The sequence below is a fragment of the Zerene cesonia genome, chromosome 5 (genome assembly GCF_012273895.1).
Source record: "Zerene cesonia ecotype Mississippi chromosome 5, Zerene_cesonia_1.1, whole genome shotgun sequence".
Lineage (NCBI taxonomy): Eukaryota > Metazoa > Arthropoda > Insecta > Lepidoptera > Pieridae > Zerene > Zerene cesonia.
In genome coordinates, this window is record NC_052106.1 from 6,136,997 (window position 1) to 6,157,931 (window position 20,935).

At 32.9% G+C, this 20,935-nt stretch overlaps 2 protein-coding genes across 2 annotated transcripts in view; one reads left to right on the forward strand and one right to left on the reverse strand.

The window, feature by feature from the left end:
• LOC119839930 (chromatin assembly factor 1 subunit A-A) overlaps positions 1–20,565 on the forward strand; it is a 47,342-nt gene extending 26,777 nt beyond the window's left edge. The window contains exons 3-8 of the mRNA XM_038366384.1: positions 14,845–14,907; positions 15,290–15,487; positions 16,226–16,352; positions 16,941–17,131; positions 18,065–18,216; positions 18,607–20,565. Coding sequence (XP_038222312.1) covers positions 14,845–14,907; positions 15,290–15,487; positions 16,226–16,352; positions 16,941–17,131; positions 18,065–18,216; positions 18,607–19,075 — 1,200 coding nt within the window. The 3' untranslated portion in view covers positions 19,076–20,565. The remainder of the gene's footprint in view (positions 1–14,844; positions 14,908–15,289; positions 15,488–16,225; positions 16,353–16,940; positions 17,132–18,064; positions 18,217–18,606) is intronic.
• LOC119839932 (lipase member I) lies at positions 1,624–14,108 on the reverse strand. The gene is made up of 8 exons (XM_038366387.1): positions 13,406–14,108; positions 9,501–9,600; positions 8,386–8,534; positions 7,571–7,637; positions 7,071–7,258; positions 6,496–6,714; positions 2,643–2,796; positions 1,624–1,878 (listed from the first exon to the last, which is right to left on the reverse strand). The coding sequence occupies exons 1-8, from the start codon at positions 13,449–13,451 to the stop codon at positions 1,815–1,817; spliced, it is 987 nt and encodes a 328-aa protein (XP_038222315.1). The 5' UTR covers positions 13,452–14,108; the 3' UTR covers positions 1,624–1,814.
• Positions 20,566–20,935: the final 370 nt, after the last annotated feature.

The following is a 20,935-nucleotide window of genomic DNA, read 5'->3' on the forward strand; positions in this document are numbered from 1 at the left end:
TCAGTAACAGAAGATTGTTTATCTCCAGATTTATCGCTAATACTGTGGAGATAGTTGAAACAGGGATCTTGAAGAGTCTCGGATTGCCGCCAATGTCTGACATGGAAGTGACTTTACTGAATTTAGCATTGAACGAACTGTGTCAGAAGCAAGCCATCGTAGACGACTGGTATTGCAAGTATTGCAGTTCGTCTGGCCGTCTGGACACATGCCAGACCCAATTTTTCAAACGTAGAGACTACCAGCGTTTTGATGATTGTGCCTATGCGAATATTTGAGCTCCTGTGCCTGTCTGTCTAAATTTCTGTGTGTTATTGTTGGTTTTGAATTAAATTTATTTGTATGCGTTTGTGTGGTGTTTTATTTATAGTTGATTATTAAAGCATGTACTTGGTATATTTTTAATTAGATATTGAAATTTCAGACATGTGACATGATAGACATATGATGACAGTAATAAATGTCCTATTATTTTTTTTCTTTTAAGTCACAAACTTTATCCACATGTAGATATCCACAAATATTAATAAGTTTTATTCAATTTCGGTAAAATGAATACGGTATGAATTTCACTTCTCAATCGCACCCCAAGAAACATGCTTACTGTTATAAAATTTTTACCTTTGAATTGCTTGAAATTTTTGAAATTTCAAGAAACAAGAATTGCTTGAAACCGCTGCTTCGCCTATAAAATAATTTTCTTCTATCACCATCACAGATTTAAAAATTTAATAGGATTTTAAACAATAAATGTCTTTAAAATAAAACGTTTTCCTACAGTTTTATGTCCATTGACGTGCTAATAAATCACGAAGGCATCATTGAGAAGTTTGATTTACCATGCAATATGAATGATATTGAAAAAGAATTGATGGATGATGCTATGACCCACCTGACTCACAATGTAAACCAAGCTATGTCGTGGTACGAAGATGCAATATGTGCAGAAATAGCAAGCGGAAAAGTGGCTTCTAAAACGCACTTCCTGTATAAAAAAACGTATCCCCATGTAGAAGATTGTTATCACCAAATTTTATAACCCTATTTATTAGATTTAAAGGAGCTGAGATTAAATTATCTCAGCTCTCTTATATTATCATATATTAGTATTTTTCCGATTCATCTTTTAATTATGCTATAGTCGTTGTTATTAATGTGATGTTTAAAAAAAGAGGAAAAGGAAAAATTGTAAATGAAAAAAAAACGAAATCAATAAATGATTTTTTTATTAAATAGTTTCTTTCATTTACACTAGCGCTAATGACTATTCCCATAACATTGCTGTAGCAAACAGATTAGCCTATGTTATCGATGAAACTGCAGCCTAATTCACAAAATGCAGGCAACGATAATCCTAAATAATGGTAAATACCAATTAACCAGTCCATTCTTATCTTCATCATCATCATCCCATCCACGTTCCCACTGCTGGGACACAGGCCTCCTATGAGGTTTCAGGCCACAATCCACCACGCTGGCCAAGTGTGGGTTGGCAGATGTCTCATGTCGTCGAACTTTTGATTCTTGGACATGCCGGTTTCCTCACGATGTTTTCCTTCACCGTTTTAAGCAGCATTCTTATCTTACACGCTATATATTTTTCTTTTATATTACTTCAATACAACTGATACGTACGTGACATTTAAGTTTTGACTACTTCTACACAATTGAAACTAGTTTTCACCACTCGCTACACAATAATTTGGAAGTTCTCTTACAGTCAAGTACAAAGCCCTTTAAACACACCATCTTGAATTAGTGGTACCCAAATTTTCAAAGCATTTCTACAATTAACTCTTGAATGTTCCACAATATCAAGGGCCATTTCTTGCAAAAGGTGGACGCGTATTTGTCTCTAGATACAGTTTTCCAAAAGACCTAAAAAAACAAAATAAAGAACTGAAATTCATTAAGCGTACAACTATGAAACATTTTAAATAAAGCACTGTACAATGGTTTTAAATAACAATGCCCATAATAATTTAGCTCAATATTTCGAAAGCCGAAAGCGTTTTACTGCTGGTTACAACAATTATAAGAGAACATTTAAAAGCGTTTGCAAAAGTATAAATGTATAATTATTCTACAGGAGAAAATTTTCAACTCACGCAGAAGTAAAAAATCCTTTATAACTGTGTACCTAACACATCTAAACATTTCATTGCAACCCCAAGTTAGTTTTATTATCGAGACAAGTGAATTCATGATCCGTACGTGCTTTATGCGTGCTCGTAAAACGCCCGCAAATATTGACCTAGCCAGTGTTATGGGTCTGTCTACAAATGCAATCAGTATGAGCAATCAACGTTATGTGGTAATATAGAACAGTGAACTTTTGCTTATTAATCCTCGTAGAGCTAACGTTGGTGTTAATGGAAATAATGAAAAACTATGGAGATGATGTTTCTCCCGATTCGTGATATTATAATTTGTAAGAACACATAAGAACAAAGTACCTATTATATTGCAAGTGATTCTAAAAGATCACAATATATTGCAAGTAACACAGCAAATGCAATTAACATTTCAAGTCAAAGCCATCATACAAATCTACCTTTGAAACTCTTTGTAACCACGCTAACCGCAAAATAAATACCAACATTAACAATACAATCTTAATACATATAAGAACAGGGACTCACGATGGTTGCGCCTGATATCCCAAATACCCGTCGATAGAGAAACCGCAAGAGGAGGAGGCATTCCTCCACTCGCTACACGCGGTGGCGGGGAATCCCCAGGGGTTGCGTAATGACTCGGCGAAAAGCCGCCACGCACGGTTGTGGCTGCAACCATCTGGGGAATTTGATGGTATTTTTATTGGCTAACGTATTATTACGGTAAATTCGAAGCAACGAAGCCATTACTTATCAGTATTGCTCATATGAGAAGTAGATTAAAGGCAAAACAATTTTGTTTTATTGTTTTGTTCGTGTGGCTTGTAAGAATCTCGAAATAATTTCCTCAATGAATAGAAACGCTACGTCGTCGAACTATGTCAAACCATTGATTTTTATAAAATGTTAAATATTTGATATTATAAAAGGATACCGGAAGCCCGTATCTTTATCCTCCGTCCTTACCAGTCTATTCCTTTATACCAGTCGTCAATCCTTTTCTTATCCTTTACACCTTAAAAGCGGTCACCGGATTTGCAGCGGCCCTCCGCAAATGTTCATGGGCGGTGATGATCACTTACCATTGCGAACAACAATCTAAATTGCCAATATTATATAAAAAAGCAACAATAATATTATCTACATGATATAACTTTATTTTTACTGTAACTAGGTATTTTTGTACTTCCAAATTTCGAGACAGAAAACCAAGTGGAAGTTATCTTAAAAGTATAACAAGTTTACAAGAGCTCGGACCATAATACGTCTGTATTCGGTGTAAATAAAACAGTCCTAAACTACTTTATCTCTGAAACTAACCTATTTCCCGCATGTATCGAAGCGGAAATACGGGAAGCATTGCATTGGATAGTTTTAAAAAAACATACTAGAAATAGCATTTGATATAGTTGGTAATAGATAGTTCTATTAAGTGTGCTAACTCAATTGAATACATTTTAAAATACGAAATGAAACAGAAGTTGTGCATACAGCTGCTTATTATCAACAATTTGTCTACTGCAAGAAATATCTAAATTCATATGTTCTGACCTTTCAGGCTCACGTACCTAACATTCTTAGAACCGATATAAGTGTCATTTGAAAATGATTTTATCATCAAAATCTACCAAAACACAGCAAAAGGTCTTCAATTTCCGCCTCTAACCCCACGGGAGCAAAACAAACCCGCTACGAGTAAAAGCCCTACTTTATCAGTCCCGATAACCCAATACGATATTGACATTTGGACGATCAATTTTTGGAAACGGGCCAACTAAGGGGACCTGCATTTCACGTCCAAACACGTGACGTAATAGAGGCCCGCTTCTGGGTGTTATTGGATCCTGGCGTTTGTTTTTTGGCAAGGATTAAAGTAAACCTGTTAAGAATATTCAGTAATATGTATTTAAAGTTATATGTATAGTGCTTCAAATACTTTCCACAGCCTTTGTAGTCGATACTTGGGTGCAAATTAAAGAACATAGTTACATGAAACTCATTTCTGTATCTTCGCTTTGTTCTTTAAATGTTTTGCATTCAATATACGCTTTGGTTTAACTGTAAATACAACGAATGATCCTGAATAAAAAACTCAATTAAATATATTACTAATAATAACTAACCGCTATTAAAACGTCTTGTTATGACAGGATCAAAATCAAATCACTTCTAAATAAAATAAATACACACACGCACTAATATTTATTTCAAAAATGTTACTTATGGGCTTAATGGAATACATACTTCGATTTATTAATGAGATATATATATATCTAGTATTTTCTTGTGATTTTTCGCGAGTATGATACACTTAGAAATTAAAAACTATTTAAAAGCTTTCAATTTCTAAATATATAATATGTCGAGTGTAAAGCCAACAACGGAAACATAAATTATTTGAATATGCGTAAAATGTATCGTAAAAACATGTATACAAAAAATTATAAATAAGTATTATAGTTTTATATTCACATTATTATAATAAAACTCAACGACTAAAAAACAGCTAAATTATATTATATAAAGTTTACGAGAGCATCCAACTGTTACTCTAGCAGATTTATTAGTGCATTAGCTCTTCTCACGTACCTAGTTTTAATATTTTAATTCCTGCTAAGCTGAAAATATGATAATCAGTATGAAACACGCTTCCCTAGTCTTATATGCAACGCCGGCGTGGGCGAAGAGAAGTAACCTTTCGACGAGAATTGAATAAAATTATATTATTTGATATAATTTATTCGTCGGAACGTTTGAATTCGTACAAAAATAGTTTTTACAAGTAAAAGAGCAGCTACCATAATACCGTTTCCAGTAATAAGTAGTATTATAAACAATTTAAATCAAAGATAGCTAAATTGCTTCAACTCATCTGTTTAGATAGAAATCGGATACGACAGGATCGCGCCTGTAGCAGTACGGGGGTTACCCCATGAAACTTTTATTTGTTAACATTTTCAAATTGCTGACTTAAGAATTCATTTGATCAAATGGATAATATTAAAGTCATGCTAGTGTAAGTTGCTACTACCGTGCGAAATTAACTTTATTTTTAAATTCTCGTTACGTTCAAATTAATAACTAATAAAAAAATACAAGTAAATTAATTATTACCTACTTTATTATTGTGAATGTCTCGTCATTTGAAAAATCTGATTCTTATTAAACAATACCGTTTGTTTGTTTTACCTGTTTACAAAATTATGACTATACAAATATGTTTATTCAGCGTAAAACATTTTATTATAAAAATTCGTTGACAACCCTATATTAATGCCATATAGGTGTTCTCGCGCTCTCCACTTCAGCGAGGAGCTAATGAAACCAATTTCTTGTTCAAGCCTTCACCTTTCGAAATTAGGTTCGCGTTAAATCAAATTGTTCACACCAAGGTAGTATCAGGTAATTGGCTGAATTCTAATTGACTCAAGTATGGCATTAAAGAAGATGCTTTTGTGTGTATGTTATTTCTGTAACAGAAACATTGTTTTGTTTCTGGCTTCAAAGATGATGTTATATTATATTGTTGATTATGGAATAAACATGAAATATATAGAGGCTATTTTGCAATAAATTTGTTAAAAACCGACGTAGCATTATTCGTATACGAGTGCTTTTTGAAAACTATGAATACTGCATACTCACATTTAAACCTAATAAAACAATCATACCTACTGTAAACTGCAGTAAAACATCGGTACTGAATGAGCTAATTAACGTAATTACTAATAAATAAAAAAACAATGAAAGCGCACCGCAATCTCATAATAACGTTCAGTGTAACCGCGGTCGTAATAATTACCCCCAACCCTCTGCAGCATCCGCGTGACGTCACAACATCGATCGCTCCCGAAAGGGTCGCAAATTCATTGTTCCGTTCCGACAATGAAGGCCAACGCTTTGTACATTTTTTACGTCTTTTGATAACCCTTAAAGCTCGGGTTCTACTTAATTTGGGACACAGCCAGATAAAAAAAGTATTATTAGGGTTGTCGCAGTGCCTTTGCATTATGTAACAGCTCTTGTTTTGAAGAGTTGCAATAATGTATTCATTAGAGACGAGGTTAAAAACGCTGACTATTTAGAATCATTTTTGTTATTTTAAAATATTTGACATAATGTTTATGAATGAAATATACAATTGTTTTTCATATCATTGAAAGTATAAGTAACGTCACTCTTAATTATTAAATACTTCAATTCCTTGTTAGGAAAATTTTTGCAATATTTCACAGTTTCGTTCAATAATTAATTATTATCATAGGATAATTGCATGCATTTAAGATTCAATATTGGAAGTACACAGACATTGTAAATAAAGATTCAGACTTATAGACCATAAGTTTATCGTATTTATCATAATAAAAATAAAACTTACAAACAAAATTGACCTGTCGGTTCCGAATAAGTTCGTCAAACCAGCACCCCGGTTGAATCCATTCCCCAGGATTAGGATAGAAATCCACATGACCGATCGCTTGTGGGAAACCGAAGACACCCGGGTTCGTGTGAATCACATCTACGAATGTAGCATCATCCTTTGTGAGATGCCCTTCACTGTCATATAAACTATAGCCGGGGAAAGCTGGGTCTAAGCCTGGATACATAAAAACGTGTTTTAAAAATTTTTGACTGATAAAAAAATTAAGGGTGGTAACTAACATAACATCACAATATAACTCAATGCAATGTTAATATGAAGGGGTCCAGCTAATTTAAAAATAAATAATGAAGTGATAAATGCTTGTAAACAATTATAACGCATTTATTAACTTAGCTCTTTACATTATTTCATAAAGCTCACAGGTTGCTTTAAACGAACTGCAAAACTCTGGTTTCCAAACAACTATTCAATAATGTTTCAGCAGAAGAATGAGTGCTTAAAATTAAAATGGAGTCTATCCACTTATGGATAAAATCTCCAATTACCTTTACCAATGATATTATACGTACCAGTAATCCTTCCCAGCGTTAAGCCCCTTTGCTTCAATTCTTTACCCGTAAATCCAGCTGCTTCAGCGCCTAAAGAGAATCCTATAATGTGTATAGAGCTAGTAGGAGTACCGTGTGAGTCTAGATACTGGACGAAATCAGCGAGCCTCGTTGCCATATACCTTGTATTTTCAACTGCCGAAATGTACCTGAAAATACACCCTATTGATAAATATATATGCATATGAATAAAATTCAATTCGCTCGAGCTAGAAAACTATTTAGATAAGCGTATAATTTCATAGAACTTTCATAATATAAGGTTCGCAAAAGATTGGCAAGCATTCGTTATGAACAAAAGTATTGGGATTCGGGAAACGTATTGAATACGTGACATTCCTGTGGTTACATTGGCATAAATATTATTAGTACATTAGATATATTATAATACAAATGTTTGAGTTTATGTTTGAGTCATAATCTTATAACAAATAGCGAGACTAAAAGACTATTAAACTTACCAAGGAAATGCGATAAGACGGGACCAGTCCACGCTTATAAAGTTGTAATTGCCAGTGCTCAAAAATGCTAAAAAGAAAATAATGTTTCCATGCTATAGCATTTTTAAAAATTTATTGCGATCCGAATAGGTTCTTAATCTCTTATGATAGAATAAACTTTGAGATTAAGGATTCAAAAAATTTTAAAGTAAGAAGAAGTATCCAGTACAGTAGTGGTAGTATTTGAGAAGTGAAAGCAATTTTCATTAAATTTTCGTTGTGTTTTTTTATTACTGACTTGTTACTAGGGATTAAAAATAAAAAAAAACTACATAATATTGAAATGTAAAACATCCTATAAAATGTACTGTCATTGTATTCAAGTTCCTGTCAACATAAAAACGCATGCAGAAAATGTCACATAAAAATTGTGTCGGAAGTGATGACGTCATTACCACGAGCCGTTGCAGGCGATGTGACGTTTTATTTCACTTTTTTCTATTTATATTTTGAATAATCCATTTTATTTATATTTCTTTTCCAGTTTGCAAATATTTTTTTTAGATACACCTAGATTTCAAGACATTTGTTTGTGAAGTATTCTCAAAGTTTCTGAAGATCAATTTAATCGAAACTAAAGGTCAAGCTTATTTATTGATAAAACTTATAAGTTTTTTTTTGCAACAAAATACATAAGGTTTTAACTAACTTATACAAAATTTCTTATTATTTTTTTGTCTGTATTTTTTTATTTTCGTTAGTAAAAAAAAACCTATACTAAAAATGTGTTACAACCTATACTAAAAATATGTTGTACACTTAAAAAAATTACATACCATTTTTTAGAGTCACCGTGCTGACACCAGTGGGAGCTTCGGAAAAGCCAAATAAGTAAATGACTGTGGGATAGCTTGCGTTATATCTTGAACGTAATAGTGAATTCCTATCGTTTACTTTGATCAATTCTGGTGAGTGCAAATAAGGCCTGAAAAATATTGTAAAGTTAAATCATAGTTACATGTTACAATTTAACATGAAATACAATATACGAGCAAAAAAACAATATAAAGATTATTGTCATATTTACCGGTACCACAGAATTATAAGTATAAGTACCGATACGTATGAAAGGACATCATTAAATAAAAAAATACTGCTTTAGAAGTAACGTAAAAATGGCGCAATAATAATATTTTTTTATGTTTAAAATTTGCCGAGACATAGCAATATTTATTATACAACTGCTTACAATACTTGTGATCTTTGTTACCTTCGATGTTTAGTTAAAACAAGATACATAATAAAAGATACATTAAGTGGAGTAATTTTTAATAATAGAAGTTTGCTCCAAATACTAATCCAATTGAACCAAACTAAATTTTCATTTTTTTTTTTTTATTTGCAAGCTGTTGCCTGGCATGCGGTCGCATTTAAATTTTATGTAGTTCTGACAATTACAAGTTGGTTTCATTGTAAAAAAAAAAACATTATTTTATGTATGATTTAATTTCACACATACTTCTATTGACATATAACGTAACCTCTGTATAAATCACAATACAAATTGAATACGAAAGCACGTTATGTGTAGCGAAGGCTTGGAGTTATTATGATGAATGATCCAGCGTCCTTCACATGACTTTGCGGAATAAACAGTACTGATTGCGATATCATTTGGAACCATCACTCTGAATCTATTTACGAATTTATTTGGGCATTCTCGAAAATTTTCAAAATATTCTGACCTCTTTTATAAATATCCATCTTTACAATTAAAATTGTAATGATAGTTCTAAAGGTTTAATAAGGCGATCCATAAACAATTTTTTCATCAATTTCAGAATTTAATAATATAATGGTGAATAAACCATGACATACAAAAACTGTAAAACACATAAACTGTAAAAGATATTCATCGCTATCCATACTATATAAAAAAAAATGTGCATACCTTGTAAAAAGCCTGTATTTTATGTCATTGCGGTCATTTCTCGGACAGCAGTCTGTGCAATCCCCAATGGGCGCTGGCATGAAACATACCTGCACTGCGCCTGAAATCATAAAAATATTTTTCGCTTTACTTGCAATTCTTCGTAATAACTGTGGTTACAAACGTAACTGCGTTTTTTTAAATATTGGATGGTCGTTGCAAAGTTTTGAATTTAGAATGTGAATGACCTTTCTCGCCTATATGCTATTTAATTTTTTCTTTTTCAACCAGGTTTTTACAAGGAGGTCGTTTGGACAGCATTTTAATCAAAACTAGATCAAAAGCCACACTACTCAAAATCTTTGCTTTTTCAAAATAATTTTGAGTTTAAAAAACCATCTCATTGTAAAATATTCTAAGCGTCACATTTGGCGCGTCATTACGTCATAAAAAAGCCAAGTCAATCTTCGTAAATATTATAAATTACAAGTATTTTCGTTTGTCCTTAACATTTTTAAGTTGTATTATTTTACACTATATATATTACACTATATATATTATATGTATATAGTTATGTTATGGATTGTTATCATTGTTTCACGACACGATGATGAGATCTAAATCGGAAAACATTATCTCGAAAAAGTCACAAAAATGACATTACTGCAAATGCCAAGAGTTAAAAAAGGAGGCCAACTTTTAAACCACCGTATGTATGACATCATCACTTCATAACTAGTTTTAACTTATATTCTTTTAAAATATGCGACAAAAAATTAAATTGATAATTTTCTGTGGTAACAATAAAACAACGGATTTTTTTCTTTCATGTCTCATATAAAATGAAATGTCAATTCTCGCTAACATTTTTATAAACATGAGTACTAAGTAGAATGAGTAAATATATTCAAAGCCACGCGCGATAGATATCAGATTACGCTCGACTACCATTGCATGTTAAGGTTACAATAAAGCCTATTTGATCTCGACCTTACTATTGAACTAACAATACAATTGTTGATCGATAATCAGTTTACACACTTTTACTTTATGGGCTTACACACGTGGATTTATAAAATCATTAATTGAATATATATATTTTTTTAATTTTCTAATGAGTTTTTCATTAGTCAGGCAGCTTGTTAAAAACCACAGCTTTGAAGATTCTATACTATATATATATATATATATATATATATATATATATATATATATATATATATATATATATATACGGAATATAGAAATTCTCCTGGCCGCTCGTAAATATTTAAATAAGGAATAGTATGTTTTTGAAATGAAAGATTCATTTATATAGCGATCAAACCACATTGGACGGTATTATGAGCCCCTGTGAACTCAATATGTCTTAAAATACAGAAACACTCTCCATTCCTTTTTTCTCGTCATACTGATATTTTGTTGAAATTCGACCATCTCTTTGTATAACTCACAATAGATACTGTATTCACCGATATTATACCCACGTATCATATTGAACCATTAAGTCAACAAATCTACATTGTACCAAAAGGAAGTTTATGATGAATCATTGGGGGATGAAAAATCGGCCACTTTACTTATAATACGCAATACATAGCGGGTAAATTTAATCGATAACTGTCAATAAGGAAATATGTATTTTATTGTGGTAGTCGAGCATGCTTCGGTACGAATTGGGCCAGGTTGCACCGGGGAAGTACCACACCCCACAGAAGACCGGCGTGAAATAGCATACAGCTGTGTTTCTTTCGGTGAGTGGGGGAGCCGAAGCCCCATACCCTTTTCCTTACCCTTCCGTTCCTTTCCTATATTACTCTCGTCGATCCGATATATTTAATTATTCGTTAATAATCTACATTGCGTACATAGTGTCTCGTAACAATTTTGCATTTTACGTTTATGATATGTCTTTCTTTGATGCGAAACGTCTATAACCGCACGTAAAACCGATTTCTGGCGTGGTTACATCTGCCAGGCGTTCCGTGACGGCTTCATTTTGTTTATTCTATGATTTATAAGAAAACATAAAACTGCATAATGCCTATTAAGTTTTCTTAAACATAGTACCAATTTTAAAGGAATAAAATGATAGGTAGGTACTATCTTTGCTTTCGGTAATAGTTTTGTCTTTGCATAATACTTTGTTCTTACGGAGAACTCATAATTGTATTGCAATATTCAATAATGATTATTTTATAACAAAGTAGTCATTACCGTTTAAGCGCAATAAACGTTTTACATTTCAATAAATGACAATACTTCTATATAATTACCGATTACACGATATCTAATTAAATTCCCAATGAATTATTATCTAAGAAAATATTCAATCTAGCAATATTATTACCATGTTTCGCCATGAGAATAATTCTAGACTTTTTTTTATAATTATTTTTTTTTTTATCTATTCGATTCGATTCTAAATGAGATTCAGATGCGACATTGTTTGGACTTTGGAGGGTAATTATTACTGCTTATTATTGTCTGCCTATATGTCAGATCTTTCTGTTCGTTCATACTAATCCCCGAAATAGCTGTACTGCTTTTGATGTCACTTTGCCTGCCGTTGACCGCATAATTAATTAGGTTAACTATTATTATCGGATAAAAAAATTATAATTTAAATGATTTGTTATACAATAATACATTCAGAAACCAAAAAATGACAGTTTCCGATCAAGAACCTTAAAATATAAATTTATTATATTTCAATAAACAATAGTACATTCCCATTGGCAAATACCCGTAAATTATTATCGTTCGCTTTATCACCCATTCAATTTATTTATTTATTGAAATAGAATTTTATTCTATTTAATAAAATCAATTTGGAGGTTATCACATGAACACTTTAGAAAATAATATGTACCTTCATATTATATAGTACTCGCAGTCCACTCCAGCTTCGGTCGTGGTACAAATGTGTCTCAATATATGGACAGTCGAATATCCTTTGTAACACAGGTTTAACCTGGTACATGGATCATTGTTTAAAAATTAAACCATAAAGCTTAATTCACCTGCATACATAATTTGTGTAACTCAATGCCTAAAGTGTATTTATTTCTGCTTAAAATAAATTTTATTACATATATATATTTTTTTACGTATGTAGCCTGTAAATAGCCCATAGAAAGAATTTTTTTTAGTACCAGAAACTGGTGCGTTTAAATAAAAAACTCTGCGTTTATATTATTATATTGGTATACATATATTATATTATATTAGTATATTTTTTATATAATACGACGTATTTCTATGACGTCACTTATTATCAGCAATATGTAGTTCGTATGACTTTCAAGCACTTTCCTAAAGGTAAGACAATACGTGCGAGATATAAAGCCAAATCTATGCAGCTCTTGACGAAGTGTTCTTCCAATTTCATTAATTTTTTGCTAAAATGCTATCTTCATAACAAGATTCCTATCATATCAGCAAAATAATCAACATATATTCAAAGAATCCCTACTAATATTTAGAAATTAAAGACTTTTATACGGATTTTAAACGCGATTTATTCTTGATATTATTAACCCGACATTTCGAACACTACAGCGAGCGTGGTATAAATCGCGTTTAAAATCCGTTAAAGAGTCTTTAATTTCTTAATGTATAATACTCGCGTGAATGCCTACCAATAACCTCATTTTGAAAGTAACTCTGTCCCTCTGTTTCTTCACGCCTAAACTATAGAACCGCTTTCGATTAGATTTTGTTAGAACATAGTTTGAGACCCGTGAAAGGAAATCCGGAAATCACACTGGAATAGCAACTGTGCCGGTAAAACCCCAAGGCAAGAATTATTTCTTTTCCCTACGCGGCCAAAGACGCGGGCATGAACCTAGTAAGTACATTATAAAACACTGCTGAGGCACGGGCTTCCTATAAGGTTGATATTTACTTTAAATAAAACTACTTACCAATAAATACAGACATGAGTTTACACACAGAGTTATTCATCAACATATTGGCAGTGACATTTACTGTTCGATATATAAATTTAGCGGGAAACTGGAAAGAGAACACGAGGCAAACGTTTGCATTTTCTTTAACGAACCCGCAGAATTTTCACACAATGGACACCACACAATGCTTCGGCACTCGTTAAAAACTTTTATAGAGCATTTCGATTAACCGACCGAGCTCAACTTAAATGGCATACAAAATTTACGGGAAGAAAAAATGTGCTACTCTAAGTATACGCAGACACTATGAAAATATGCTATCGCCGCAGCGATACCCTACAAACTGCTAACTTAACGTCACAATAGAAAATTATGCAATTGTTCTTATAAATTTTTTCTTAGCGATAAAGGTAAAGGTTGGTCGAAATTGGGCTCTGTCGAATTGATTGAGAGTTGCGACCGCCATCAGACAGAATTGCGGAAACAATATCTGTTTTGTAATAATATTTGTTACGTTTTTATAGCTGTTTTATCCAAATGTCCTTTGCAATAACAGTAAGTAGATGATTGAATAAACCACGCAATGATATTTACATAATGTTTACATGCACTTAATGTTGTATTCTAAAATGGTCCGTAATTTATCTGAGTATGGAATAAATGAAACGTGCAATCTGCTTTAAAAGATTTAAGCAATAAATTACTAAGGAACTCAATGAAAACTTATGTTAATTGTTTTTCGGTTAACTTTATTTGATGTCTTAATTAAAATCAATGCATAGGTAATAAGAAAAAAATGTTTCTTGAATCATTTATATCAATAAATGTCTTAAATAAAAATAAGTTAATCAAAATTACAATTCCAAAGCATTAAATTTAATTGTATCAAAATATATTAATACTTATATTACAAAATGATTATTAACGCCAAACCATATTATTCCAAGAATCAAATAAACCTAACCTAAATTTATGATTCATATAATTCACCTTTACTACAATTATTTCGCCTGACCCACTTATTCCGATAGTTGATATTAAGGTTCAAGGCAATAACTTAAATGATTACATCGGTCACAGCCTCTAAGTGGTAAAACAATGGTAGTTAACATGCTTAAGAACGAATAGGTACATTGAGTTCAAGTATTTTAGAGTTGCCATTAAATATAATAGTAAATTGGATTTTAATTGGAGTTGCGATCTTTAGATGTCCGTTTTAGCGATTGATTTTTATGAACAAGCAAGAGACTCACCTTTAATGTTCTGTTAGATGAAAATGTTTTTTATAATTAGGCAGTTTTCATTTGAGCACTCTCAGTTGTTACTGCGTCCAAGTCATAATCACTCTCCCTATTATTTTCTAAGAATATTGCGTCTTAACATCGCGATTTGTATAGTAAATAAAATAAATTGCTATTTATATTTTCAAATGTAGACCTTTTTAATTGTTACAGGATAAGTTGCTCAACAAGCTTGAAGAAAATGAGCCTGAGCTTGCCACTTCCCCTGAAGAAGAAGTAAGTCGTTTTGAACACTTTTATTACATTATAATGTTAACTTTTTTAAAAGTTAAAGCAGGCAACCGAGCTTGTAGTTCGCCTGATGGTAAGCGATTATCACCGTTCATGAACATATGCTGATTACTTTTTGCCAAAGAAATAACAAAAGTCACGACAAGAATAAAGAAAAGGACTAGGTAGGATAAGGAAAACGATGCGGGCCTCCGGCTCCCCTCTCACCGTACGAAATACAATTTATAGTACATACTACTATTTCTCGGTGTAAGTTGGCCCAATGCGTGCAGAAGCGTCGTCGAAGCGCACAATAATTATCGCTATCAAGATAAGTTTATGGATGACAATTAAGTATTTATCAAAATATTGTAATAATTCTTTCCAGTGTGTAATATGTGTCAACGCAAAAGCAACAATGCAGACCTCGCCCTGCGGGCACCGTGTTGTGTGCCGGCGGTGTTTCGTCAAGACCATCCAGATGGCAGTCAGCCAAAGATTGCTGCCCTTACGTTGCGTCATCTGCCGGGCGAAAATTCTGAGGCTGCGGCAGGCACCGCGCCTGGTGACTAGCAAGAGTTGGCAGGTTTGTAATATAACATCCCTAAATCTGCATTGTGTTACGCACAACTCATGACAAAATCCTGAGGTTGCGGCAGGCACGGGGCCTGATGACGGGCATGAGTAGGCAGTCGTTCATTATTAAATTGTTTATTTAATGCAAACTGTCGAATGCGATTCCCATTAAATTTAATTGTGATAATATGATGCTACCATAAAAAACACACAGAAACCCCTACTCTGATCAACTCTAATAAAGAAAATTCCATGGTAATACACAAAATGTTTTCGTTGTTGAACGAATCGAAAAGTAATTGGTTTTCTTTGATTTCCCCAGAAGTGAAGAGCGTGGGTCAAAATTACTTAACGGCACAAGATTTGTATAAAACATAAAGATATATTTCTTATTTTATACTTCTTATTTTTAATGGTCACTTGGAGACAGGTGCATTTAAGGTAAAATAGACAACGCATCAAAGTAAAATCAGGTCATGGGGTCTTATTACCGAAAGCTTCATATACCTAATTGAAAATTTATAAAGATGACCTAAGTTTTCATTTTCCTTAAGAGCATAATTCCTTAGGGGAATGTTTACTTTAAAAATATGCTCAAATATTTCCGTGTTATAACGATATCTTTTTATCTATCCCGGGTTATGACAAAAAGGAATCTTTAGAAAATATTTTAAATTATGTTTTCAAGTAAGAAGGTGGTGATGAAATCCAATTACTTTTTTATTGGTTGTTTGTATTTTTCATCTAGATATCAAGTGGCAGTAGCAGAGCATGGGGAGTGCCTGGATCCATCTCCTCGTACTCGGTTGGAGCACGCTCTGTTCCCGCTTCGGCTTCGCTCTACTCAGTCACGAGCGGCGAATCTTCCCTCTCGGGTAAATACATATAATATGTAATTTCCATTTCTCTATAGAAAACATTGAGAACGCATTGAGAACGCGAAGAAGCACTTCAAAGTGTAGTCCCGTGTCCCCTAGTGGAGTATGGGGCAGGCAATATTCATCTGTTTCACTGATCGATTGTCTTTATGGGCAAGTAAGTGATCAGCCTTCTGTGTCTTGCCAGAACGAGACATTTTTTTTTTTGAGCGTCTCCTTTAAACCCAGGACCCCTCGGTTCTACGCTCACGCCTTAACCACTGAACCAAGGAGGCGGTCTATATTAGACATCACCAAACCAAACCACATAGGTTTATATTAGGCATAATTGTCGCAGATTTTTTTTTTTAAACTTCTGCTAGTAAACGAGTAAAAAAGCTCAAAGAAAAGTACGTTTTTGGTTATTTGGTATGGAATTTGGCCTTTGACAGACAACGACAAATCTCGCACCGAAATTGCGTTTAGAATAGCCTATGTAATGAATCCGATAGATTCTACAAACAAGACGAATAGAGCATTTGTTTTGCAAATACACGCTTTATTGTCTTTGGCTGAATTGATAAACTATTGATTTATGAATTTTAGGTGTGTCTTCCGTGTCCTCGAACAGCGGGAACAATGTGAGCGGCTCGTGCTCAACCAAGCTGTGCGGCGGTTCGAAATGCGGCGGCGCGTGCCTGGGCGCCGTGCCGCGGGTGCCGTCCACCTCCGCGCCGCCGAAACCGCGGCAACCTGCGTCGAATTCGCTACGACGGTCTCAACATCATAGCATGAAGGTTTGTTATCTTGAACTTTGTAAGGTTTTATCAAATAATCATATATACATCGTAAGATTGTAAACACCATTCATTAATTATCTATCTGGCAAGTTTAATCCGAACTGTCAAAAAACTTTGAACGTAACCTTAAATTTAAAATTTTACCAAACCATAAACAATTCAATAAGCAATCTGACGGTAGCAAACATAATCTTATATGTACCAAACATCCTACTCCTACTAATATTATAAATGCGAAAGTTTGTAAGGATTTCTGTGTGTGTTTGTTGCTCTTTCACGCAAAAACTACTGAACCGATTGAAATTAAATTTGGTACGTAGGCAGCTGGACAAATGGAATAACATTTAGGTACGCGGGTGAAACCGCGGGCCGCAGCTATAAAAACCTATAAAAAGGTTATGTTTGCTTTATTTTAATGTCATAGCGGGCAACTGGTGGTTCGACTGATGGTAAACGATAACCATCGCCCATGAATATTCGCAGAGGCTCAGACATCTGAGAATGCGTTGCCCACTTTTAAGGAATAAGGGAAAAGGAGAGGATTGATGACTGAAAAGAAGGAATGGACTCGGAAGGGCGAGGGGAAGGAAAAAAGTCCTCCGGCTCCCCCACTCACCGTACGAAACACAATAGCAAGCTATTATATCACGCCGATATCTGTGGGGGTGTGGTACTTCCCCGGTACGAGCTGGTCCAATTCGTGCCGAAACATGCTCGTCTCCCAAATATCTATTATGTACATTTTAACATTTCAAATAATTATACCTGTATACAGTACGACGGTATTTTTAACTACGCTTGCTCTACTGTAATTTGTAATTATAATATGATATAGTTAAAACGATAAACATGGCAACTTATAAATTTACTTTCTATACGAAAGTTTAAAATCCATTATTCATTTACACATATGTTTGAATAAACTTTCAGGCTAGATTACAAGACTATCAAGTTCACAGTTACACTGGTGGGCCAGCAGCAGAAACTTCTGGTAGACTCCCTCCCATAAGAGAGTTTCAAAGGGAATTTCGTGAAGGACGCAGGGAGAGCGCTAACTCAGCATCTGCGTCAACTAGAATTAGGTACAAAGATACAAATATATCTATACGTTTGATTCTAGGGATTGATTTCTTTCCACGACTTCAGTTTCAAACATATTCGCGATGAATATAAAGCGTGTCAGCACCGGGCTCTTATGCGTTCATACTAGACCGTCGGTAAGCGCCCAGTATATAGTGTATAATCTATGGTAAGCGCCGCCGTCGTGGGTCACCGATACCAACTTAAGAGGAAATCAAGCAAAATTAAGATTCAATATTTCATAATTAATTTTAGTCATAAAACCTGTAATTAGTAAAAAATTAACCATCCTATGTGTTCATAATCGTTTAATTATAAGCAGAGCTCTTATTTTAAAATATTTTAACTTTTATAAAACAGCATTTTACATTTTTACCTAAACCTATTTTCAGGTGTGCTCAGAAAATAGTTACACAACTAGAAACATCGCCTCAACAAGAAAAACAGCACTTCTTCCGACCCTTAAAACCGTCAAATAAAGATGACCCGCCCAAATCAAGAGATCAAAGCAAAGAGACTGAAAGGAAAAAAGATAACCCCAAAACAAAGCCCAAAAAAGATGATAAGAAAAAGAAGGAACCGGATGAAAATGCCAAAACAGATAAAATTAAGAAAGATGAAACGCAGGACAACAAGAAGAATGAACTAGCTGAAAAAAAGAAAGAAGAAAAACTACGATTAAAAGCAGAGAAAGAAGCTAAGAAGGAAGCGAAGCTTCAAGCGAAGGAGGAAGAAAGACAAGCAAAATTATTAGCTAAAGAAGAGGAAAGACAAGCCAAGCTACTGGCAAAGGAAGAGAAAAAGAAAGCTAAAAAAGAAGCTAAACTCGCAGCGCAGGCTGAAAAAGAAAAAAGTAAATAATAATATATTGTTAAACTTTTTACAACGTAGAAACTCGTAGCCGTCTTTAAATATTAGAATTAAAAAAAAACGTTATTCAGGGATGAAAATACAATTAATAGTTGATTAGATTTCAAACGTTTACTGGATCTTACGATATGTTAAGGTTTAGTATATATATCTTTAGTTACCTCATTCAATCTTTAAATGTGACAATATAATAACAGTAAAAGTTTTTTGTTTACAGAATGCAATAATCGTCTTTTTATGTAAGTAGATCTAAAAGTTAATTTCAAAAAGAGCAATTTTAAAAATAGTCGGAAAACTGCGAAGACTGAAAGAATGCGTCGATAAAGTCATATCGTTTTGTAATTTACGTGTATTTATTAACATTTAAGAGCTTTTATCATTCCAAACATTAAAAGGCCTGGTTTATGATTTCTAACAGCACAATATAAATTTCATGTACAATTTTTTTCATGTGCATATGTATATTACACATTGCATTACATTTAAAAATCTATAGATTCTTTATATAAGAAATGCTATACGTAACTTCACACTTAATTGAGATTGTTTTATGTCAAGGGACAATTTTTATCGTTTAAAGGATATCTCTACTCAATATTAATTTGGTATAATGCTTTTTATATAATCTACTTATTTACCCAGAAACAAAATTGTAAACCAGGCTATAATTTTATGTCGACATTGTTTCAGTGCACTGCCACATTTTGATAGTTAAGGATGTTCGGTTGAATGAAAAGTTAAAACGCAGTAACTACGCCTCTTTCGTTATCCTTAGAGCTACGCACATTAATTTACAGCAAAAACACATTTTAAGGCCATTAAATTAAGGAAGACTTATTTTTACTCGTATAATATATAAAGAAAATATAATTTCAAAGCTATCTTTCTTATTCGATATGCATGCACGTTATATAATTTCGTACTTATTTTTTATTTATAAAAATAATTACAAAAATATCCTTAACTGTTGAAACTTTATACCAGATAGAGGTTTAGCAGTCTAGCTAACAGCAGTCAAATATTAGATTAATTTAAAATAAATCTATTGCATATAATAAAACTACAGCTATATTGGCTGATAAATTAAAATAATGAATACCAAATCATATAATAGACAAATTCATTATGGACCAGGTAAACGGTTAAATTCATAATAAAAAACTAATTCAATAGGCAGACCAAGTCTGCAATGTTTTTTTTTATTCAAGATTCCAATTGTTTTGAATGCTTTATAAATACATTTTTAGTGATATACCTTCTTTTTTTAATATTTTTCTAGTCTTCAAGCTTTACATACATTATCTTTTATTTGTTCATCAAATGGATAGCTATTACAATGTTATAGATCATATCAGGTCATGTTAAGCGTAATTAATATAGATAAGCGTTGACATTTTATTTTATAAGATTTCCATAAATGACTAACTCTATAGTCATTCGTTAGAAAACTCCTGTAAAATAAAAAATAAACAATGTTACCATTTTTGTGTCTTATTTCCATCACCTTGACAAGTACAAATTGTGTGCTGAAACAAATGACCTATAAAAATAATATTGCAAGGATCCATCTGACTCAGACCATGAGCCTGGAGATTTTATGCAAAATAGAGAATCATAACAGAAGTTAAGTGATAAACATACATATGTAGAAGTAAAATTAAGTCTCCCATCTCCTAGCAACACAATTTTCATAAAATAATAAGAAAATAATAGATGGAAAGAAAAATACATGATGTAAAGAAGTGAAAATAATGAAGTAAAGAAAAATACATGTAAATAAATAAATTGTTTATTATGTAGAAACAAGTGCAGTATCTGTCCCTATTAACTTCCTACCTATTGGAAAAATAA

What these genes read in the sequence shown, in the direction of transcription:
- LOC119839932 (XM_038366387.1), bottom strand. Translation starts at nt 13,451, where the DNA reads ATGTTGATGAATAACTCTGTGTGTAAACTCATGTCTGTATTTATTG. An exon ending in AAATACAGGCTTTTTACAAG is followed by an intron (nt 8,535 to 9,500) that starts GTATGCACATTT and finishes AATATTTTTCAG; the next exon opens with GCCTTATTTGCACTCACCAG. An exon ending in CACGGTGACTCTAAAAAATG is followed by an intron (nt 7,638 to 8,385) that starts GTATGTAATTTT and finishes TTTTCTTTTTAG; the next exon opens with CATTTTTGAGCACTGGCAAT.